This window comes from Mus caroli, chromosome 1 (genome assembly GCF_900094665.2).
Source record: "Mus caroli chromosome 1, CAROLI_EIJ_v1.1, whole genome shotgun sequence".
In the NCBI taxonomy this organism is placed as follows: Eukaryota; Metazoa; Chordata; class Mammalia; order Rodentia; family Muridae; genus Mus; species Mus caroli.
The window spans coordinates 119,491,174-119,511,284 of record NC_034570.1 but is presented as its reverse complement, the minus strand read 5'-3'; the positions used below and the strand labels follow the sequence as shown (position 1 = coordinate 119,511,284).

General features: G+C 40.6%; 1 protein-coding gene across 5 annotated transcripts in view; it reads right to left on the bottom strand.

Annotated features, from left to right (window-relative positions):
• Positions 1 to 6,683: 6,683 nt before the first annotated feature.
• Ccnt2 (cyclin T2) overlaps positions 6,684 to 20,111 on the bottom strand; it is a 32,171-nt gene continuing 18,743 nt past the window's right edge. The window contains exons 4-10 of one of the 5 annotated variants that reach the window (XM_021158792.2): positions 19,056 to 19,116; positions 17,171 to 17,233; positions 14,703 to 14,748; positions 13,030 to 13,193; positions 10,914 to 10,984; positions 9,302 to 10,433; positions 6,684 to 9,203 (exon numbers count right to left, since the gene is read on the bottom strand). In XM_021158792.2, the coding sequence (XP_021014451.1) occupies positions 9,136 to 9,203; positions 9,302 to 10,433; positions 10,914 to 10,984; positions 13,030 to 13,193; positions 14,703 to 14,748; positions 17,171 to 17,233; positions 19,056 to 19,116 (1,605 nt within the window). In that variant the 3' untranslated portion in view covers positions 6,684 to 9,135. Of the gene's footprint in view, positions 10,434 to 10,913; positions 10,985 to 13,029; positions 13,194 to 14,392; positions 14,749 to 14,862; positions 14,957 to 17,170; positions 17,234 to 19,055; positions 19,117 to 20,111 lie in introns of those variants that run through there. The other 4 variants (XM_021158787.1, XM_021158803.2, XM_029474715.1 and 1 more) reach the window with 4 other exon arrangements.

Here is a 20,111-nt window from a genome sequence, read left to right as displayed (position 1 = left end):
CTTTGTAGACCAGGCTGGCCTCGAACTCAGAAATCCGCCTGCCTCTGCCTCCTGAGTGCTGGGATTAAAGGCGTGCGCCACCACGCCTGGCTCGCCTTGTAGTTTTTAATACTTACCTTGATGCTTTCACATGAAGGTTTCTCTGAAGACCCCTGTACTGGCTAGTTTTATGTCAACTTGATACAACAGAGTCACCAGAGAGGAAATCTCAACTAAGAGAATGCCTCTGAAAGCTCGGTCTGTAGGCAAGTGTGAATGCGGTGCTTTTTCTTAGTGATCGATGAGAGAAGCTGAGCAGCCAGTAAGCACGGTTCCTACGTGGTCTTTGCATCAGCACCCGCCTTCAGGTTCTTACCGTATGAGTTCCTGCCCTGACTTCTTCAGTGAAGGACGGTGATATAGCAGTAGAAGCTGACAGTTTTAGTCATGGTGTTTATCACAGCAATAGAAACCGTGACAACCCAGCCTGACGTTTCCACGGCAACTTGCCACCTCCCCCATAGAAGGCCTCACTTTCTTTCACCACCTCCCTCCTCCCACAAGCTGCTGAGATTTACCACTTGCCTGCCCTGCTCTTTTTCTTTCAAATTCTTTATGGTCTTAGATTGTCTTGAAGAATTTTTTTCAAATACTTTTCACTATTGAAGGTATGGTCATAAAGCTCAGGCTGCTTTCCCTATAGTTTCCTAGCCACATGTTTTGTTGCACATTTTTGTTTGTTTTTGAGAAATGCAGCCTGGAGAGGTAGAAAGATTTTCCTGTGGCCAACCTGTGACTTCAAGCTTGGCCTTTGATTTTTTTCCCTTCATATTCCTATTTTTGCATATATAATATGAAGGGGTGACCAGTTATTTTACTTGGATGGCACTAGGACCAAAAATCAGTATAATTTTGACCAGGAGTCCTGGTCACACCTACACTCCCAGTACTTGGGAGGCAGGATGCCGGGTGAGCATGAAGGTCTGCGTCTGGGTCTGGACCTGCAGGCGAGGAGGCGATCTTATGTAACCCAGGGCTGAGGCAGGGCAAGAGGGATCATAGGGGATCATGGCCAGTCAGTATAGCCAGTTGGTGAGCTCTGAGGTCAGTGAGAGACTGTCTCAAAATGTACAGTAGACAACAGTGAGCAAAGTCCCCAGTGCCAGCTTCTTACGACACACACTCAAGGCTACACTAGTCTAGAGAAACTAAGATCTCTACAGTCTTATACAAGTTAGACCCCCCCCCCCAATACCTTCTATGGATTCAGTTTGGAAATGGTATTAGGTATACTCTATTTTACTGAAATAAATCAAAGACACAAGTCCAGTTCATGATTCTGTGTCCTTCAATGGTATAAAAAGCTGTCTATTCTCCACTTAGCACTAACAGTTTCCCTCCATGCTCTTTGCTCTTTTCAAGGGATCTAACTGCCTCCATTTTTAGACAATCACAGTAAATGTGGGCATTGAAGGCATATGCTACCATGTCTGGCAGATTGTTTAATCTTCCTATACACTCTGTGGTCAAGTTCAAATACAGGAATGTTAGCTCCTAGGTACTTTTGTGTTGGCTTGCAGGTGCCAATGTGGACAACTTTGGTTGTTAATCCTCAGCTGCCATCTACCTGGTTTTTGAGACAGGGTTTCTCGTTGGTCTAGAACTGATCAAGTAGGCTAGACTAACTAGTTGGCCAGCCAGAGATGTTCCGGTCTACCCTCCCAGCACTGACAATTTCTAACACGAATCATGGGCCAGTGCAGTTTTAGAATTTTATCATTGTATATGTGTGCTCATGATAGAGTACATGGAGAGGTCAGAGTCCCAATTTTTGGGAATCAGTTTAGCCTTTTTAAAATGTTAAATGTGTTTTGGGGATCAAACTCCGGTTCTCCCACTTGTATTTTTTTTTTCCCAGTACAGACTCTGTTTTATTTAGTGCAGTGCGATGGTACTTCTCAGAGCTCTCCCCAGCCTCAAGTTCTAAGTCCACAGTCATCAATAACTTGGGCTCAGTACTGTTGAACACTTCTCAGCACTAAACCAGCCTGTCATGAAGCAGGGGGTTCTGGAGCTTAGAGTGGAAGGGTGCAGGTCTATCTCGACACATACTCCCCTCTCTTGAAACGCCACAGTATCGGGTTTTGGTGTGCATTCTTTTGGATGGGTAGCTGTGAGGTCACAATCTACTTAATTTCACCACACACCCTAAACTCCCTTCCTTCGTAGGCTGGTCTTTTTTCCACACCTGCTTCACTTACAAGGATTAAGTAATTTTAAAGCAGAAGTTCCCAGGACCCAACGAGGATGACATTAGCCAACATACCCAACAAAGGGGGGATAGAACCTGTAGAGATCATATCCAGAGGTTAGGCATGGCCCCCAATTGAGGGATGGGACTACCCACCCATCTAAAAAATTTTAAACCCAGAATTGTTCCTATCTGAAGTAAATGCTGAGGAACAAACAAACAAACGGCAGAGACTGAAGGAAAGGCCATCCAGAGACTGCCTTACCTGCAGTCACTAAACATCATTGCTGATGCCAAGAACTGCTTGCTGACAGGAGCCTGGTATAGGGGTCCCCTGAGAAGCTGTGCCAGAGCCTGAGCAATATTCACAGCCAACCATTGGACTGAGCCCAGGGACCCCAATGAGGAGTTAGGGGAAGGACTGAAGGAGCTGAGGGGATTGCAACCCCATAGAAAGAACAAGTATCAACTAACCAGACCACCTCCCTCATCCTGAGCTCCCAGGGGACTAAACCACCAACCAAGGAGTACACATGGAGGGTCCATGGCTCCAGCTACATGTGTAGCAGAGGATTGCCTCATCAAGGGGAGGGGAGGCCCTTGGTCCTGTGAAGGCTTGTTGCCCCAGTGAAAGGGGATGCTAGAGGGGTGAGGTGGGAACGGGGGTAGGTGGGGGAACACCCTCATAGAGGCAAAGGAGGGGGGATGGGATGAGGGGTTTTTGGAGGGGAAACTGGGAAGAGGGACATTTGAAATGTAAATAAATAAAATAACCAATTGGAAAGAAGAGATGTAAACCTTAAGCCAACCAAGTCTCTGCCTAAGCAGTACTCCACAGCACCACTTTAGTTCTTTTTGCTGCTGTCAGCACATCCCAGATTATGATATGTGGTAGTTAAATTCATCTGTAAAGAAAGGTCAGTGAGATGGCTCAGCAGGTGCAGTTGCTTGCCACACTGCCTGCACGGTGGACAGAATCTCCACCTCTGTAAGGGTGTGGTGGCAGCCGCCCTCCACCCCCACAAACCCCCAAATAAACAGCAACAAAATAGAAGAGCTGTCTTTAGAGACTGGCTTGAAAGCTTAAAGCAGACCTGGAAAGGTTTAAAATAAGCTTCTCTTAGCCTGGAGGCCAAAGATAACTATGCATAAAAAAAGATGGCTTAAAAAAATGTTTTCCTGTATAATAGCCCTGGCTATCCTGGAACTCACTTTATAGATCAGGCCTCAGAGATCCACCTGCCTCTGGAGTTCTGGGAGGGACTAAAGGAGTGCACCACCACACACACCCAGCTAAGTGGATGCCTTCTTATTGAGATAGGCCAAAGGTGGGGTGCTTGAGCAGCCTGTACCCGGCCCGAGACTCAATTCCCAGTATTAAGAATTGATTTCACAGGGCTGGTGAGATGGCTCAGTGGGTAAGAGCACCCGACTGCTCTTCCGAAGGTCCGGAGTTCAAATCCCAGCAACCACATGGTGGCTCACAACCACCCATAAGGAGATCTGACTCCCTCTTCTGGAGTGTCTGAAGACAGCTACAGTGTACTTACATATAATAAATAAATCTTAAAAAAAAAAAAAAAAAGAATTGATTTCACGAGCCGGCATGTTGGCGTACGCCTTTAATCCCAGCACTCAGGAGGCAGAGGCAGGCGGATTTCTGAGTTCAAGGCCAGCCCAGTCTACAAAGTGAGTTCCAGAACAGCCAGAGCTGTACAGAGAAACCCTGTCTTGAAAAACCAAAAAAAAAAAAAAAATTGATTTCATGTCAGTGCTGAGATACACACACACATATATGCTTAAAAATACATTTTACTATAAAGTGCATAAAATCTACTCTATTTTGTATACTATAACATATAAAAATGTGTATTTACTAAGCAAACTTCCTAATTCTACTGTATTAAAATCATGAATAGCTTTCATTCTCTTTCAAGTGGAAAGCACTGGAAAACTGGTGAGTATTTAATAAATATTTAAAAGGCAGAGTAAGTCAGATGTAGTGCTGCGTATCTGTAATCACAGCACTTGGGGAAGCTGGCTACTAGCTCAAGGCCAGTTCCAAGTGCTTTGAGGCCAGCCAGCCTGGGCTACACATTAAAAAAAAAAAAAAGTAAAGAAGAAAAAAAGGGCACAAAATCCCCACCTTTCTCTGTGGTTATTATTGTCAGGTCGAGGTAACATTATAAAGTAAAGCACCGATTCCAGTTGAACCCTTCCTAGAAAAGATAAAAATTATACCATGGCGGACTTCCCACTTTCCCGAGAACTGTTATTTTGGATTCACATAAACTTAAAACATGTTTCAGCCTTGGATTTGGTTGTCAATAAACAAACTTTATTAATATTCCTTATGTAATGAGAAGCTGAAATTCAATGGCTAATTCATGCCAATATACACATTTTCTTGTTTCATTCAATTATCCACAAGGATTTTGAGTGTTCAAATTCCGCTCATAACAGAATGGTACTCCAGGGAAGTTTTCCTAATCAAGAGAAGCTACTTACTACCGGGCGGAGCACGTTACACAACTACTAAATCAACTTGTCGGCTGGAGGATTTTAAGTGAGGCTTCCTCTCCAAACTTGATAACAAAAGAAACTTCAGAGTTCCCAGATTGACTTGAGATTATTGAATTGCACTGAAGGATGATGTCAGCTTTATACAAATAGAGCTGCTCCCACCCATGAAGCACACCTTAAGAAATATACCAGGCAGGAGAGATGAATTATAAACTAGAAAAGGGGACTCACAAAGCAAAGAGCTGGCTGGGCATACTTCCAAAACTGAAATAATGGAACAGACTCAGAGCTCGTGGTACCAAGATCACCGACTAAGACGGTTCCAACGAGCACCTGACTTGGCTTCTGTCTAGGCCAAGCTGCCCTCCAAGTGTCTGTTGGCCTGCATTACAGCTGTGCCTGCACACTTGTCTCAGCATCAAGTACTGAGGGAAAGCGGGAACGCACTCTGCCTTTGGTCAGTACAGATGTTTCAACCTGCCTACCTCAAACCAACAGGCACAGAATTAAACCCAATCAACTCCCGGTCTTCTAGTGAGGGATTGGCTGCCTCTTTCCCTGTGAAAATGTAGTGAGTGGGTTCTACTGCCTCCTGGGAAAGGCTCCCGCAGGGGAAACTGCTGAATCTAGAGAAGTGAAGTCAAGGGTCCTTACTAAGAGCTAGATTTTTCTCAGCAAAAAAATCCTCAGAATCTTCTGGCAAATTACATCTAAGTTTGAAGTACTTGCTGCTTATATAAGATTGGGAACAAGTTAAGAATCACTGATCCAGGCATGGGTGGAGACAGGAGAATTAATTACAGTCAGCCCTTTTCCTTGTTATAGAGGAAGACCATGTCTCATCTCAAAGATTCCAAACCAGAGACTTTTCTCTTTCTGAGAAGTTATCAAAATAATAAGCCATCTCCATAATGCAGGAGCCTTAACTCATCCGACCAACAAATCATGTTGTACCCATGCACTAAATAGGCAGCGGCTTATATAATGCAAATAAAATCAGAATTTAAATTGTAAGAAAATACACTTTCTTGAAACATCTTAAGGCAAGGTATTTGGTGACTAATGACATTTCAAACTGGTTCTCTAAAGTAAATCCCAACCTGTTCTGTTTTTACTTCATAGGGAACAGATAGGTCCAAATGTTTGGGAGTTCTGTATAATTACTATCTGTTGGCACAAAGTGTGTGCTCACGAAACCACCCAGTACCACACAAGACATCTTTAAAGCTGAGTACTCAGTGCTTTAAAGTGTAGCCAGGACTGGCACTGTTGCCTTCACTGCTTCTCGCTAGGAGACAAGTGGGGCCTTATCTACCAGTGGGCACTGGCACTGAGTTTGTAATGCAGGCCTCCAGAAGGCTCCCACAGAACAACACTCCTCTGCGTTGGTTCTGAAGATGGCTTGTGTTAGCAGCTAAGGCAGAGGTTTAGGACGCACATACTGATTTTAGAAACTTAGCTCAGAGAGGTAGACAGGAAGCCTCTGATTACAATGTGCTTTTGCAAAAAGGTGGCAAACCTAGGGAAACACCTTAAGAATGAATCACTCTTTTATAGGATGATGTAAAGAGAATGCTTTTTAATCATTTTCAAGTATTAAAAAACTCATCAAAAAATGTATCACCTTAACAGTACTATGCACATGTGAAATTTCACACCTAAGTTTGATACTATTTTGGTTATTTATGGCTACTTACAAGACTCACAATAGAATGTCCATTTATTGAGTCTTTTTTCTTTGGTAGAGTCTAATGGGACCATGCAAATGAACTATGTTATGCAAACAAGATCATTTAAGCAAATTCATGGTGATATGAATTATAAGGGTTTTCCTTAGTGGACAGGAAACAAGGAGTCACGAATTGTCCCCCATTGTGGTTTTAGCATCTTGTTCTGAGGTTGAAGAGTTTGAATAGTTCACACAATCCTGTAAAAATCACAACGGACTGCCCTTTAATAAATAGTCATTGTAAAGCATTACATTTACAGAGGGAGAAGTGAATACAAAGTCAGTTCTGGAAGCACTAAGTGTACTTATCCACAGCGCAGACACATCTGTTTAACTGTCCATCATTAGCACCAATGAAGAGTCAACAAAATTACCTTTATTCCCATATCTAAAAAACAAAACAACAAATAAAAACAAACAAAAACAACACATTTCTGAAAATCCTTAGTGAAGTTTAACTATAGTCCCAGACCTTAAATATTCACATTGTTTTCTATGTCATACTGAAAATAAGTTTACTACGTCTCTGGATACTCTTTACAAAGGCTGATTAAAATTCCTGGGTCACTCCCAATGATACAGTAGCACGACCACCTCATGTCAATTCACATGATGCTCTGTTGAGGTTTCACATCTAAGTCACCAAGAACAAAAACCCTTCCCTCCCTCACCTTGTACTATGTTTAAATCCTATGCTAGTTCTTGGAAATGTACCACGGTAAAACTGTAACTGTATCAAAATCATCATGTTTACGATACAACAGTATACCACACAGCAACAAAAATCACATAGTAAAACAAAGATTACCAATGAAACAAGAACAGAGTGAGGACTAGCCTGCTAGGCTGAGTTCCCACAAAGAAGCTCCTGACATCCCAGGTTCAAATAACAGTGACAAAATAATCAACAATTTTAAAAAACAAATAGCTACTGGCAAATGGGATAACTGCTAAATAAAAGTAGAGTACAAGGCTCAACTCTAATATTTACAACCACAACATACTTGAATAAAATTACAATTGTGCACAGATCAGTGGCTTTATAACAAAACATTTCATATACAGAGGAAAACTTGTGATTCAATACAAGTTGAATCCAACCCATCTTAAGAGACTCAACAGCTAAGACTTACCACAGAAATAAATTCAAGGTTAGGCAAGAGACAAGAGCTATACTATTGGTGCTTATACCAAAATTCAGACAAGTCAGTCTATCCCCTGACAATGCGTCAGGTGACAGTGCAAGCATTACCTCAATGAGAACCTACTAAGACGTGCAAACGCATGTAAAACCCCAGCAGTGGCTTGCCTGAGGCTGGCCTTTTTCCTTACATTTTCCTGATAATGACCATAAGCTATAAATACAGGTACAATGCACAGTCAGCAATCTTTTCTTTTTTATTTATTGTTAGAATATAAAAGAATCAAGAGAGCATAGGTTTAATTTCATTTTTATAAGGAAGACTGCATTTACCTGAAAAAGAAATATGGTATCTCTCCCTCACACCCATACCCACACACTCACACACTCTCACACACACACACTCTCTCTCCATGGGAAGAGTATATTCAAGACTATGGTGTCACTGCAATGCTAAAGGAAAAGTGACCCCTGTTCAGTCTTAGAATCTGTAGTGTCAGCGTTCCTGAAGAAATGGACTCATCTTCACTGGGAGCTGCTGTGAGCGAAGTCACAGTCATCCTCACACCAATTATTAGCTGCTTTCTACAGCACTGCAACAAGCCAACAAACATTTAAATGCACTTCACATCAAGAGTATGTAAACTTTATTGTGTTTTCCTCTTCAAGCCTTCAGAAATCAACGGCTGATTCTGCAGCCAATCTGGTCAGGACCTCTGAAGGCAAACTGAGTGCTTCCCAGTGTTAAGGACCACTCATGGCACCACATTCCCGTCTAGTAGTGAAGTGTCCCCTCAGCGGCTTCCAGTAAGGCCTAGAGTTTAATTAAGGTTAACATAAAAAAGTGCCACTTGTGTTTTAGATTAGTGATGGACTCTGACGAGAGAAAATAAAGTTATTCTGTATATTGTTATACTTACAAGCAGCTCCAATCCTGAGTATTTATGGTAATATCTAAACATACAAAAATGTATGTACATTTTTCTCCACTTTCTTGTAAACAGCTGTCAGTATACTGTTTTATCCCTTTATCACTGAGACATGCAAACCATACATACAAGTATAAATACACAAAAGAAAACAACTGACACTCATTCAAAGCCAAGCAACAACAAAAAACAGCTACAATATTCAAATCATAAATAAGAGAAGCTTGAGGCAGCTTAGGTTCCTAGCAGCAGCCAGCCATTCATCCTAATGTTCTCAGCTGCATCTTCCATGCGGTTACAGTCCTGGTAACACTATGGTATGTGGAGATAGGCTTGTTTACTATCATCTCTTCTTTCAGAATGAAGAACAAAGCAGCACTTACAAATATGGAAGCAGCGGCACCACCGCTGGACCAGGAGGGCGTTTTCCATTCCAACCATTTTTAAATTAAAAAGGAAAGGAAAAGTTGACCTAAACAAAGGTTACATATTCATTCCTTGGGCACTTAGCAGCGAGTCCAGCATGTCGAATGTGTCTTTGTAGTCCATATGCTGGCTGCTTGTACTGTACTCGTGATTGGCCTCAGGACCGTGGGGCTCCACTGGTTTCTTGTCCAGTTTCACGAGGGTGCTGAGATGTCCGTAGCCCACCTGGTATGTGACAGGGGGAGGAGGGGGTAAGGGATGGTTAAAAACAGAGCTGTGAGAGGATAGATACTGCTTAACAGAGGAAGAACTAGATGAACTACCTGAACTTTTGGAACTTTTGCTCATTTTGGAGTGGTGGTTGTGGGAGGCTTCGCTGATATGCAACTTCTTCCTTGCACTGGAGGCGGAGGAGATGCCTTCAGGGCCCAGGCCCACAGGACTCCTGAGCACCGTGGGAGGCATTCCATCGGCGGCATGCTTACTGCCCCCACTGTGCATGTGCAAATACTTGTGGCTGCTGTGGTGGCGGTTGGCAGGGTGCTCCTTGTGCTTTTCCTTGTGGTCTCTGCTGATGTGTGGGCTTGAGTGCTTGCTCTTCCCACTGCCTTCATCAGAAGAGCTGTGTCTTTCCGAGGATGCCACTTTGATTTTCATCTTCAGCTCCTCTTTGCTGGGACCTTTGTCAGGCGGGGGGATGGGAATCCGGAGCTTCAGTGATCCACTCCTCTCCTTTTTCTCTGCCAAGTGTTTCTCAGGCTTGTCCGAGTTGGTGAGGGGAAGCTTCATTTTGATGGGAGAAGTGACAGAAGTGCCTGTGACTGCCTGAGCCGGCCCATGCTTGTGCTGCTGTTCTGCATGGGCAGCTATATAGTGATCCCTTGTGTCCATGTCAAGGGTTTCCAGCTTCCGCTTTTCTCTGTACTTATCTAAAGACATTTTCTGAGGAAGCACTCCAGGAGTAGCAGGTATGGGACCATGGTGTTTACTGCTCCCAGCTTTGTGAGTATATTCTTGCTTAGCTGATGAATGATCAGCAACTTTGTCCGGCCTGTGATGTAATCCGGAATGCAGTGCCATTGAAGGTCCCTGCTGGAAGCTTATGTACTGGCTCCCAGAGAGAGTGGCCTCCTGTTTCTGTGTGTACACTGGGTCTGTCCTGGCTGAATCTGGATGCTGAGGCCACTCTTGGTGTGATGACAAACTGTATGAGGTACTGGGCATTCCTGCTGCTAGCACTGATAAATTATCAGATGCACGGCTATCTTGAACAGAAGTAGTTCCTGAATTTAGAGGTATTGGAGCAGGGAACGTTGATGTTGATGGTTTCTGAAAGCTTGGGTTGGCAGGTACACCAGTGACACTATCTACTAACATAGAATTCTGGACCAAAGATGAACCAAGCAGTGGTGTCTCTGATACTTGTCCATCTACTTTTGGTTTCTTAGCCATAGCCTAGTTAAATGAGAAATAGAAGAAACAATGATAGCAAAGGGATTTAATACAAATGTCTTTGCTTGTAAAACTCTAAAGGAAGTTCATGGAAACAAATCTACCTGAACTCCAAGTTCTATGGCAATAAATGAATGCAGGGGAAGAAGGCTCTATGGTTGGAGAAGTAGATACAGTTATATCCTAACCCAGGAATTGAGACAGTAACTTGTGTAGGCTTTAGCCTCACTTCGAACAAGGGAATTTCCCCAACATTACAGAGAATTAAAAAAAGAAAAGGGGGGGGGGGAGCAGGGAGAAAGAGAGTGAGTGCTCCTGTACACAGGAGCTGAGCAACTGCAAGCTTCTACAGTCTATGTGTGGTACAATATACTCAGAAGTGGTACAGCATTTAACCATTCAATTTCAAACCATTTGATAGGCAATTGCTAGATGAGTGGCAAATTATTATTTTTGTTAATTAAATCCTGCCGATTCTCTTACCCTCCAGTTTCGAATCCTCTTCAACCTACTAGGCGTTTTCTCCAATATTTGTAGAAACTCATGTGTTAGTTCTAAAAATAAAATTTAAGTTTAAAGCTTAGACTATGCCTTTAGGATGTGAACCTCTCTCAAGTAGGCAATATTTAAAAGGGTCCTAAGAGGTCAGCCCTTTCATTATTATTTCTAGTCAGTCTTTAGCATACACAGACACAACACTCAACTGGTATTTCAAAGCTGAATTCTTATTAAAACAAAACAAAACAAAAACAAACAAACAAACAAAAAACCTTCCCCAAATTTCATTTGCTTACTTAGAAAATAAAACTCCTGAAAAGGATGGTAGTAGGAATCTCTACCAGGCAAACTAACTATATAGCAATGCTTAATGTAGAAAAGATCCACCAATGGGTTCTTTAAAATCAGTAGGCAGAAGTTTGAGAGAAAAGTATTCATTTGTATAGCGCTAAAGGTATTTTCCTCAGCATGCTTAATTATGATGAGTAAGAATAGCTTTACAATGGAGAACTCAATAGCATCACTCATCATGTAACCAGCATGGTGGTGAGAAACACTACGCAACCACGGTTCCATGCTTTTAGAAGCAAGCAGGGCACAACCTTCTTCTACAGCATTCTTGCCAAGAACACTCAACCCAAACAATGAGAAGCCTACAGACAAACTTGGAATCACTTTGTGAAGTCACATATTATTCTTCACATCAGTAGAGATGAAAGAGTGAGTCCTGACAACTTGGAGGTGACTACTTGGACATTTCAACTGGACACAAATATAACATAAGACTCTATACCAGAGAAACGTGGGGAAATCTAAATACAACAAGGTTTAATCAGCAGTATTATGCCAGCATTAATTTCCTAATCTTAATAAATGTTATATAAGAAAGATATCAACAACAAAAATCAAGTAAAGTTAGCATAAGGATTTTGGAGATATTTTTTTGTGAATTTCCTTAAGGTTAAAATTATTTCAAAGTGTTCAATGTTTACAAGAAAAAAGGAAACGCCAACAGTCACACTGCCCAGCAACGAACAAACATATACCAGTGAATTACTCCGCTCAGAACTTTATCCACTGTCTTAAGTTTGGGATTAAAATTGTATCATGTTGAATTATAATTTTATCACCTAAAAAACTGTTATTGATAATGGCAACAATGTCAAGAGAGCCAGATTATCATCTGTATTAGCCATGTCAAGCCAATCTGCCACAATAGACTCAAGCCCTGAGACTGCATAGTCACTGGCTTTTGGAGCAAACAGCAAGTCTTCCTGTCACCTTGCCTAGGCAAGTGTTAAAGAGTGACAGCAACAAGTAAGATAACACAAAATATCTCAGTGCAGAACACACAAAAATGACACAACCAGACTCAGCCTGTGAGGAGATGGAGTACAACTTAGAGGCAGAGTACTGCCCAGCGCTTACGAGACCGGGCTCAACGCCCAGCACCTGACAATGATGACAGCATCACCACCGCCACCAAGATCAGTCTGTAAAATTGTGCTAAAAGTACCCATTAACCAAAATCTAAAACAACCATGAATTTTGGGTGGAACTTCCTCAGTAATTCCGAGATTGTTTTGTGTTTAGTTTCAGGAGCTTTTTGAGCAAGTCTGGATAAAATAAAACCCAATGCTGGGAACTCTATTTCTTCCTCTGAAAGAACAACTTCTCATCTGACTCCAGCAAATGACCAGATATTTTTGGGTCAAGCGTGGATGAAGATGTTTTGCCTCAAATTTCCTGCACAAATCTTACACACACACACACACACACACACACACACACTCAATCACTCACTCTCTCTCTCTCTCTCTTTCTCTCTCTCTCTCTCTCTCTCTCTCTCTCTCTCTCTCTCTCTCTCTCTCTCACATATAGCTTCCACAAGGGGAAGAATTAAAAAAAACAAAACAAAAAACTTGTTTTCCAAGTGGTGCAGGCCAACTATAACCAGTTAGACAAGTATGACCTGTGCCCCACAATGCTACTGTGGTGTCCATGTGTACTGAGCAGAATTGTCCACTGCTTCAGTCGGGCAGCGTATACACAGAAAGTTCCAGCATCCTTTCCACACACACAGGGGAGGACCGATGCTTACCATCTAGCAGCTCTAGGGTAACCGTAGGGTCCACATATTCCCACCAGTGCTTTCCATCTGTTGACACAGGAATCTCCCAATTGGACCATTTGCAAGCCAAATGAATGCATACACATGCTATCACTGTGGGTTTGTACTGAAGACAGAAGGTCGTAAGATGCAAACTGGTGTAGAGCAGATTTAAAAGTGGAGGGCCATAGAAATTCAAAATATGTAAAACAAAGAAAAACATTTGCCAGTAAGACAAAAGCAAACATTAAATCAGAAGTGTTTTTCTTTACATGATATTCTATTAATAGCTAACACTACTGAAAAATGTAATAAAATAGTTATAGATCATTAAACTTTCCTCATTTTCACTCCTCAGTAGTACATTAATATTTTAATTTTATGATTAATACTAATAATTTTGTTTTAAAACCTAAGTATTATGTAAATAAAAGAGCATATTTACAACAACCACCATACACAAAGTATAACTTTTTAAACCACTCTTTGTGTTAGTTTTGTTTTTTTTTTAAACACACACACACATATAAAGACTTTATAAAACAGAGCAATTTTAATATCACAATCAAAGATGAGACCATTTGATATGGCTTAATGAACAGTTCCCGTTCATGTACATTTCTATGTCCCTTACAGCAAAGTCTCAAAGAGAACTTACCTTATGCCAAGATATTTCAAGGCTCAAAGCAGGTCAATACTAATAAATACTACCTCTACTTCTTATCACGGACCAAAAATTGGGCATGTGACATTTCACAGGCTAGTTTTTCTAATAAAAGTTTTTTTGTTAGTTTCTGAGACAGGGTCTCATGTAGCCCAAACTGGCCTTAAACTTGATATGTAGTAAATGGTAACCCTGAAATTCTGACCTTCCTGTTTCTACCATCCAGACTGGGATGACAGGCATACCACCATGTCTAGCTGACTAACCAAAGTTTTGCTAATTCAAAAAGCTAGTTCAGTTCTCATTTCCACAGTGCCCACTTAAAAAATGTTCAACCTTTAATACCAAGCCAGAACAAAATTATACATTCACTTTATAGCTCCTTCAAACTATTCTAGTTTAGAATAGATGAAACAATTACTGAAAAGCCACAAACACACACTACATTTTTACTTTATATAAATGGAAAAGCAGGACTTTTAAAATAAAGATTGCATCTCTGCAAACCTAAGCACTGATAATAATTGACTACTTCTAATTTACTATTAGGAATATTATCTGGAACAAGTCCAAAATTACATAAATTTTACTTAAGAAACTTTAGCAATTATTCTAAAAGATTGGATCAATGTGAAAATTAAAAAAAGTCATTTAACTATAATTGTAAACTAAAAATAGCTTTATACTTACCAAGTTTCTAGGTTAAGTTTAGCTCTGTGTAATCTTTAGCTGCTATTCAGGCTACCAAGTTTAGACTTATGCACTCACAAATCGAGAATATGCCACCAGAAAGCACCACTACACTTCACAGTGTGCATTTAACCCCTCTGTGCCCAAAGTCCCTTGTACAATACACCGCAAAGCAACCAGGAAGGTACCACCACAGTAGATGGTCCAGTCTCCTGTTGCAACAAGGGCAAGAGACACGTTGAGGGGGCCCTGCATTAAAGGAAGCTATAGTGTGCTACAACAGTGCAACAAAGAGGGTCAGGATAACAACCTGTTGGTAGCCATGAAATAGGATGTCTGTGCCAAATCCTTGCTTGCTGTAAGAAAAGAAAGAAGAACGAAGACAATATCATCAGCTTCAACATGTCAACATCACAAAAACTCTCAATACAACATCAAAGATTTGTACACAAAAAGTAAATTTTACTTACTACTTACAAATATCACAAGAGCGCCATCATTTTCTATACTACTGAAAATCTTCAACAACATTCACTCAAATGTTTCTTGCTATCCCCCATAGATCTGAGAAACAAGCCGATTTGCTTTTAGCTAGCCAGTTACAAGGGCTAAACTTGTTACTAAGTTAAGCATCTAGTCAGCTAAAAGTTGAAATAAAGCATTCTCCTGGATTAAAAAAAAAAAAAAAACAAACAACAAAAAACAAAAAGAAGAAGAAGAAAAAGATTTTTGAAGTCTAATACAAAATATGAAGAGTAGCCTGCCAAACTTAATCCTGTCATTATATTTAGGCTGGCTTAAATATTTCCTTCAAAATTGAGCAAAACCCCCACCCCAAACTTCTAAGAACATAATCTCAGTTCTTTATCATGTTATTATATATTGTTATTAGATATTAACAGAGTATAGGAAGCTCCACTGTACTAATTTTTTTAAACTTATCGACTCCATTAGAGATAAAGCCTAGAAAGAGGACTATTCTAGGGGGAGTGCTTCCAACACTGGTCCCCAACAGGAAAGCAGTTTTTAACTAGTTCCATAAGACAATAAACGGTTTCCCTTCCCCTACCCCATGCTCTTCCCACAGAGACCTGACCAGCCCCCCACCCCTTCTGATCAAAAATCACTAGCTTGGCAGCCCCAAGCCCCACCCTCAAGCCCCCAAACTCCTTCCCCTCCTAGTTTTCACTCTTGGCACCTGTGATCCCTGCTGCCCCATGTGATCATCAAGGGAAGGTTTAACAAAAGGGATTGGGTCTGGCAGAGCTGTGCTAAGGAAGACTGTCAGAGCACCAGAGGTCTTGGAGGCAGTGTGACTTAAGTATGGTATTCTTTCCTGGTGGGGAGGGAAGGAGAGATCAGAGTGAAAGGTCCCTGGTAAAATGACATCAGTCAATTGTGCAGCAAAGTAGCAACTGTCTCATTTGGAGTGGGAGGTGAGGGCTTCGCACAAATCATATCTACCCACCACCACCACCCAACCAAAACCTCCATACAATAATAAAAACTCAATTGTGGTATCATGTTTCCTAAGGAATGTATCTAAATTCAATACAGGAAGGAATGTAAAGTGTTCTTGTTAGTTCAAAGTTGTAACAGAGCAAAGGGAACAAAGACAGTAAAGATAAAAGGGAGGAAGTACAGCCACCTCAAAGCTGAGTCAGAGGAACGAATGAAGGAACGAACACACACACACACACACACACACACACACACACACACACACACACGCACTCGCACACACTATTCTGCACTCAAGGTTCAGGATATCAGACTTTAATAGAACAACATCAAAACAAAACAAAACTAACAAACAAAAAACCCTCAAACTTTGTGGGAATACATCATATCTGTAAAGTGTCTGTTTAAAATCCAGACTTATTTAAAGGCAGTACCTTAGTAAATAATATCTTTGCCAAACATACACTAATGTCTTTCTTCATTATTCTTTAGGCTCTTGATTTAGAGCAAATTATGTGGTTTGCTACCTTGCACAGACTGGTTTACTCTTTTAAGCTTTCAATGAGACCAACCTATATGCTTTTCTTAACATGTACAGCTAATTGCTATTTGATTTTATACTTTACTGTAACTAGGGAAGCAAATGTGCTACAAAGTATATTTATGTGCTTGTGAAGAATAGGAACCATAATTAAAATATTGTATTTTGCAAAGTGATTCTCTGGTAATGTGTGTTCCTAGTCTTAGAACTCTGTTAGCAAAGATGCTGGCTTGAAGCCTCTGGGCTTGCTTTCCAATGCTGTTTTTTTTTTTTTTTGCAAAATAAAATGCTATCTAGAAGTAAAACGAATTCAATTTAGAATGAATGAGACTGTTAAGATAAATACTAAGTATGTGATTTCTCTCTCTCTCTCTCTCTCCAAAATCCCTGTGAGAGACCAAAACCACTGATTTTTATTTTCAAAAGGATCAAAAGCACAGAAGCAGACCCCAGAAGCTGCGATGCACCATAAGCAATCCAAATGGAAACTAGAAAAGCAACACTGGCAGCCTGTGGGAAGGGCTCTTGCTCACAGAAGGTCTAACGGTACCATAACGGCATGAGAGTTGTTAGTTTTCTCCATTACCACACAAATGCAACCAAATGTACTTGGAAAACACAGAGAGAAGTAGATGAGTAAGATACTGAACACTATTTCAAAATGACATTTGGACTTTTTAATAAAACCCAACATAAGGCTAGAATCCACAATATCCATACCAATCCTAGAGGAAAGAAAGCACACCACTTATCCCAGATGGCTGAGGGCCACTCACCTCTTACTAACTGGGTGCATTTCACCACATCTGTGTGTGGGTGTTCAATGGTGATCTCAAAACCTGAAATGAAAAGCACTTTTTTTCCCAACTACTTACCACTACAGTACTTGCCCGAGCAATGCGGCTCGCCATCCCATCATAAATGTCTAATATACTCGTCAGTGTTAAGAGGACTCCAAAGCCAACATTAAAGCTTCTTATTGCTGACATATGTATTACCCTCCAGAATAAACAGTAACTACTTTCTCATTCTCAATAGGAAAACAGACAATTATTTAAACAAGGGCAATTGGATCTAAAATTTAAGATTTTAATTCACCTGGGCTTATGTTCAAATCATCAAATAATTATTATCATGGCTGAAGTTTATGTATTATCTCTTTAACATTAAAAAAAAAATCTTTGCTTGAGAAGATGTGGGAAAATGTTTTTCATAAACATACCTGCTGCCAACAGCAGCACCAAAGTAGTTTAATGACTACAGCTGTCTTAACTGTACTGTGAAATCAAAGGGGTACAGCTCCACCTCCTAATGAGAGCCGTGTGCACAGCGAGCTGTGCTACACATACTTTCTAAATATCTTCAAACACCCAAGGAAGTGCTGGGAAGCTTCCAATGACTATCCAATCAGCTCTTACATTTTATTATCTAGTAGTTTTAGAATGCCAAGTAAAAGTCTAATGTATGAGCAATCGGAGTTTATAAAGGCATATTTTATTTATCTCACTCCTGCAATTAACTAGCAGAGTAACATTTCAACTAAAGAGATCTGTTTTCTTATGTACACTCAAATATCAGGCATCCATTCTCTCTGTGTAAGAGTGTGTCATAAGGCATATATACTATTCACTGACAATGACTGTCAGTGGCCTGGGACAGAACACAGCCTCCACAGCACAGAAGCTGAGAGTTCTACCTGACTCCTACCTACAGCTCCTATGTGACGCCTTCATACCATAAAAATAAAATTATGTTTTATAATGTAACTCTCCAATGTCTGTAAGTTGTTATAAATTCATGTAAATATTGTAATTAAGACAATAATGACAAATAGGTGGACTCAGAGACAATATACTTTCACTTTGTGCCTTTAAAACTTAATCCATGTGTTTTAAATAAACTTCTTTTATAATAAAAATCTTCAGCACATGTAGCTGTGTCTGTCTGTCTTTTTGAGACAGGGTCACTATGTAGACCTGGCTACCCTCAAATTCAACAGAGCCGACTGTTTTGCCTCCCCAGTGCTGGAAATAAAGGCATGTACCACCATTCCTGTTTTTATTTCTATTTCTATTCAATATTTGAGAATGAAATAACTGAAATAAAAAGAAAATTTTGCTATATAAAGCAGTCTTTATTCCATATGTGAAGGATGGAAGTTTAACTAGTAAGGAAACTGTCTCAAGTTTACAAGGTGATCAGAAACCTGTAGATTTAAATTCTGATCTTCCTACAGTTTGTATTTATTTGATCTTGACTTGCTAGGTTCTTCTCTAGGTCACTTAACTTTAGATAAGTCTAACATTCTTAACTAGTTTGCTTATTATCAAAATTCACTCAAATAATTGCTACATCATATTTACATAACCAGAACTGCAGAAATTATGTGTACATACCACCACCTCTGTACTAAGAACTATTTAACATCATTGTGCAACGAACAGTGAAGCAGAGCTGCCACTGTGGAACCTATCACACTGAAGTCATGGGCACCTCTCAACTAAGTTATGCCAAAACAAAGTTGGGAAAAATGGCTACTTAGAACAAGCAATACTATTTCATTCCAAAGTAGTTTCAAACAACTTTCAATAGGAAGCTATTCTAGAAATTTTTGTTCAGGATACTGCATTAGTGAACACAAAATGATATAAGCACACATACCCAGTGTTTGTAGCATTATGGTTTCAAGTAAAACCAGTTCTTGAGTCTGCTGAAGATAAGCCTGCCAGATAAAAATGGTATTAGATGTTTAGAATAAATACAGCACTAAGAGAGTTCTGGACTGTTAGACCTCATACGACTACAGAACAACAGTTGCTTACAAATATGAGGCAAAGAAAGTTGGTGTGATGGCGCACACCTCTAATCTCAGTACTCAGGAGGCAGAGGCAGGCAGATCTCTATGAGTTTGAAGCCAGCCTGGTCTACAGAGAGAGTTCCAGGACAGCTGGGACTATTTAGAGAGACCCTGTCTCAAATATATGTACTATAAAAATAGATCACAGCCCAGAGAGTGATTTCTAAAACAAATATGAGGCAAAGAAACTGAGGCAATAGATGGAACACTGCTGCTCCTGGGACACGTCTAATGCAACCACTTTTAAATACAGATGTAAACAAAGCCAAAGAAACAAATAAAACAGCAATAGGACACAGGGTGACTTAGCTAAATAAGGACCCACAGTCTACACAGAACAAGTTCATAGGCACTGCTGCTTCTAGATATCAAGTACAGGAGCACTGAGCCACGGAAGAGCACTTAAATCAAACTCGCCTTTTAAGAGAAAACTTACCAACTTATGTCTGTGAGTTACTTTTAGAATTAACTTCCCCAGGAAAGGCAAATCTTAAGCACCCAGATCAATACCATCGATTCACCATAGAGACCCCAAATAACACAGTATGTTTCCCCTAAAATTCAGGAACCTTTCACAAGGTTCTTGGAAGAAAGCACTTAGAAAGTTTCCTGCCACTCCAGTCTCAGGACCCTAACAACTGACCCAGGCGAGAAGGAAGCAATACATCACATATTAAGTTGGGTATGGTGCCTATATCCTTGGCAAGTAGAGCCAGAAAGACTGAGTTTGAGGTTAGCCTAAACTACATATAGAGCTAGACCCTCATATATCTGCTCAAAACGCATGTACACACATGCTCATTTTTATAAGAACATAGCCCAGAGAGTGAAATCACCTTTATTGTCACAGAGCTGATTTT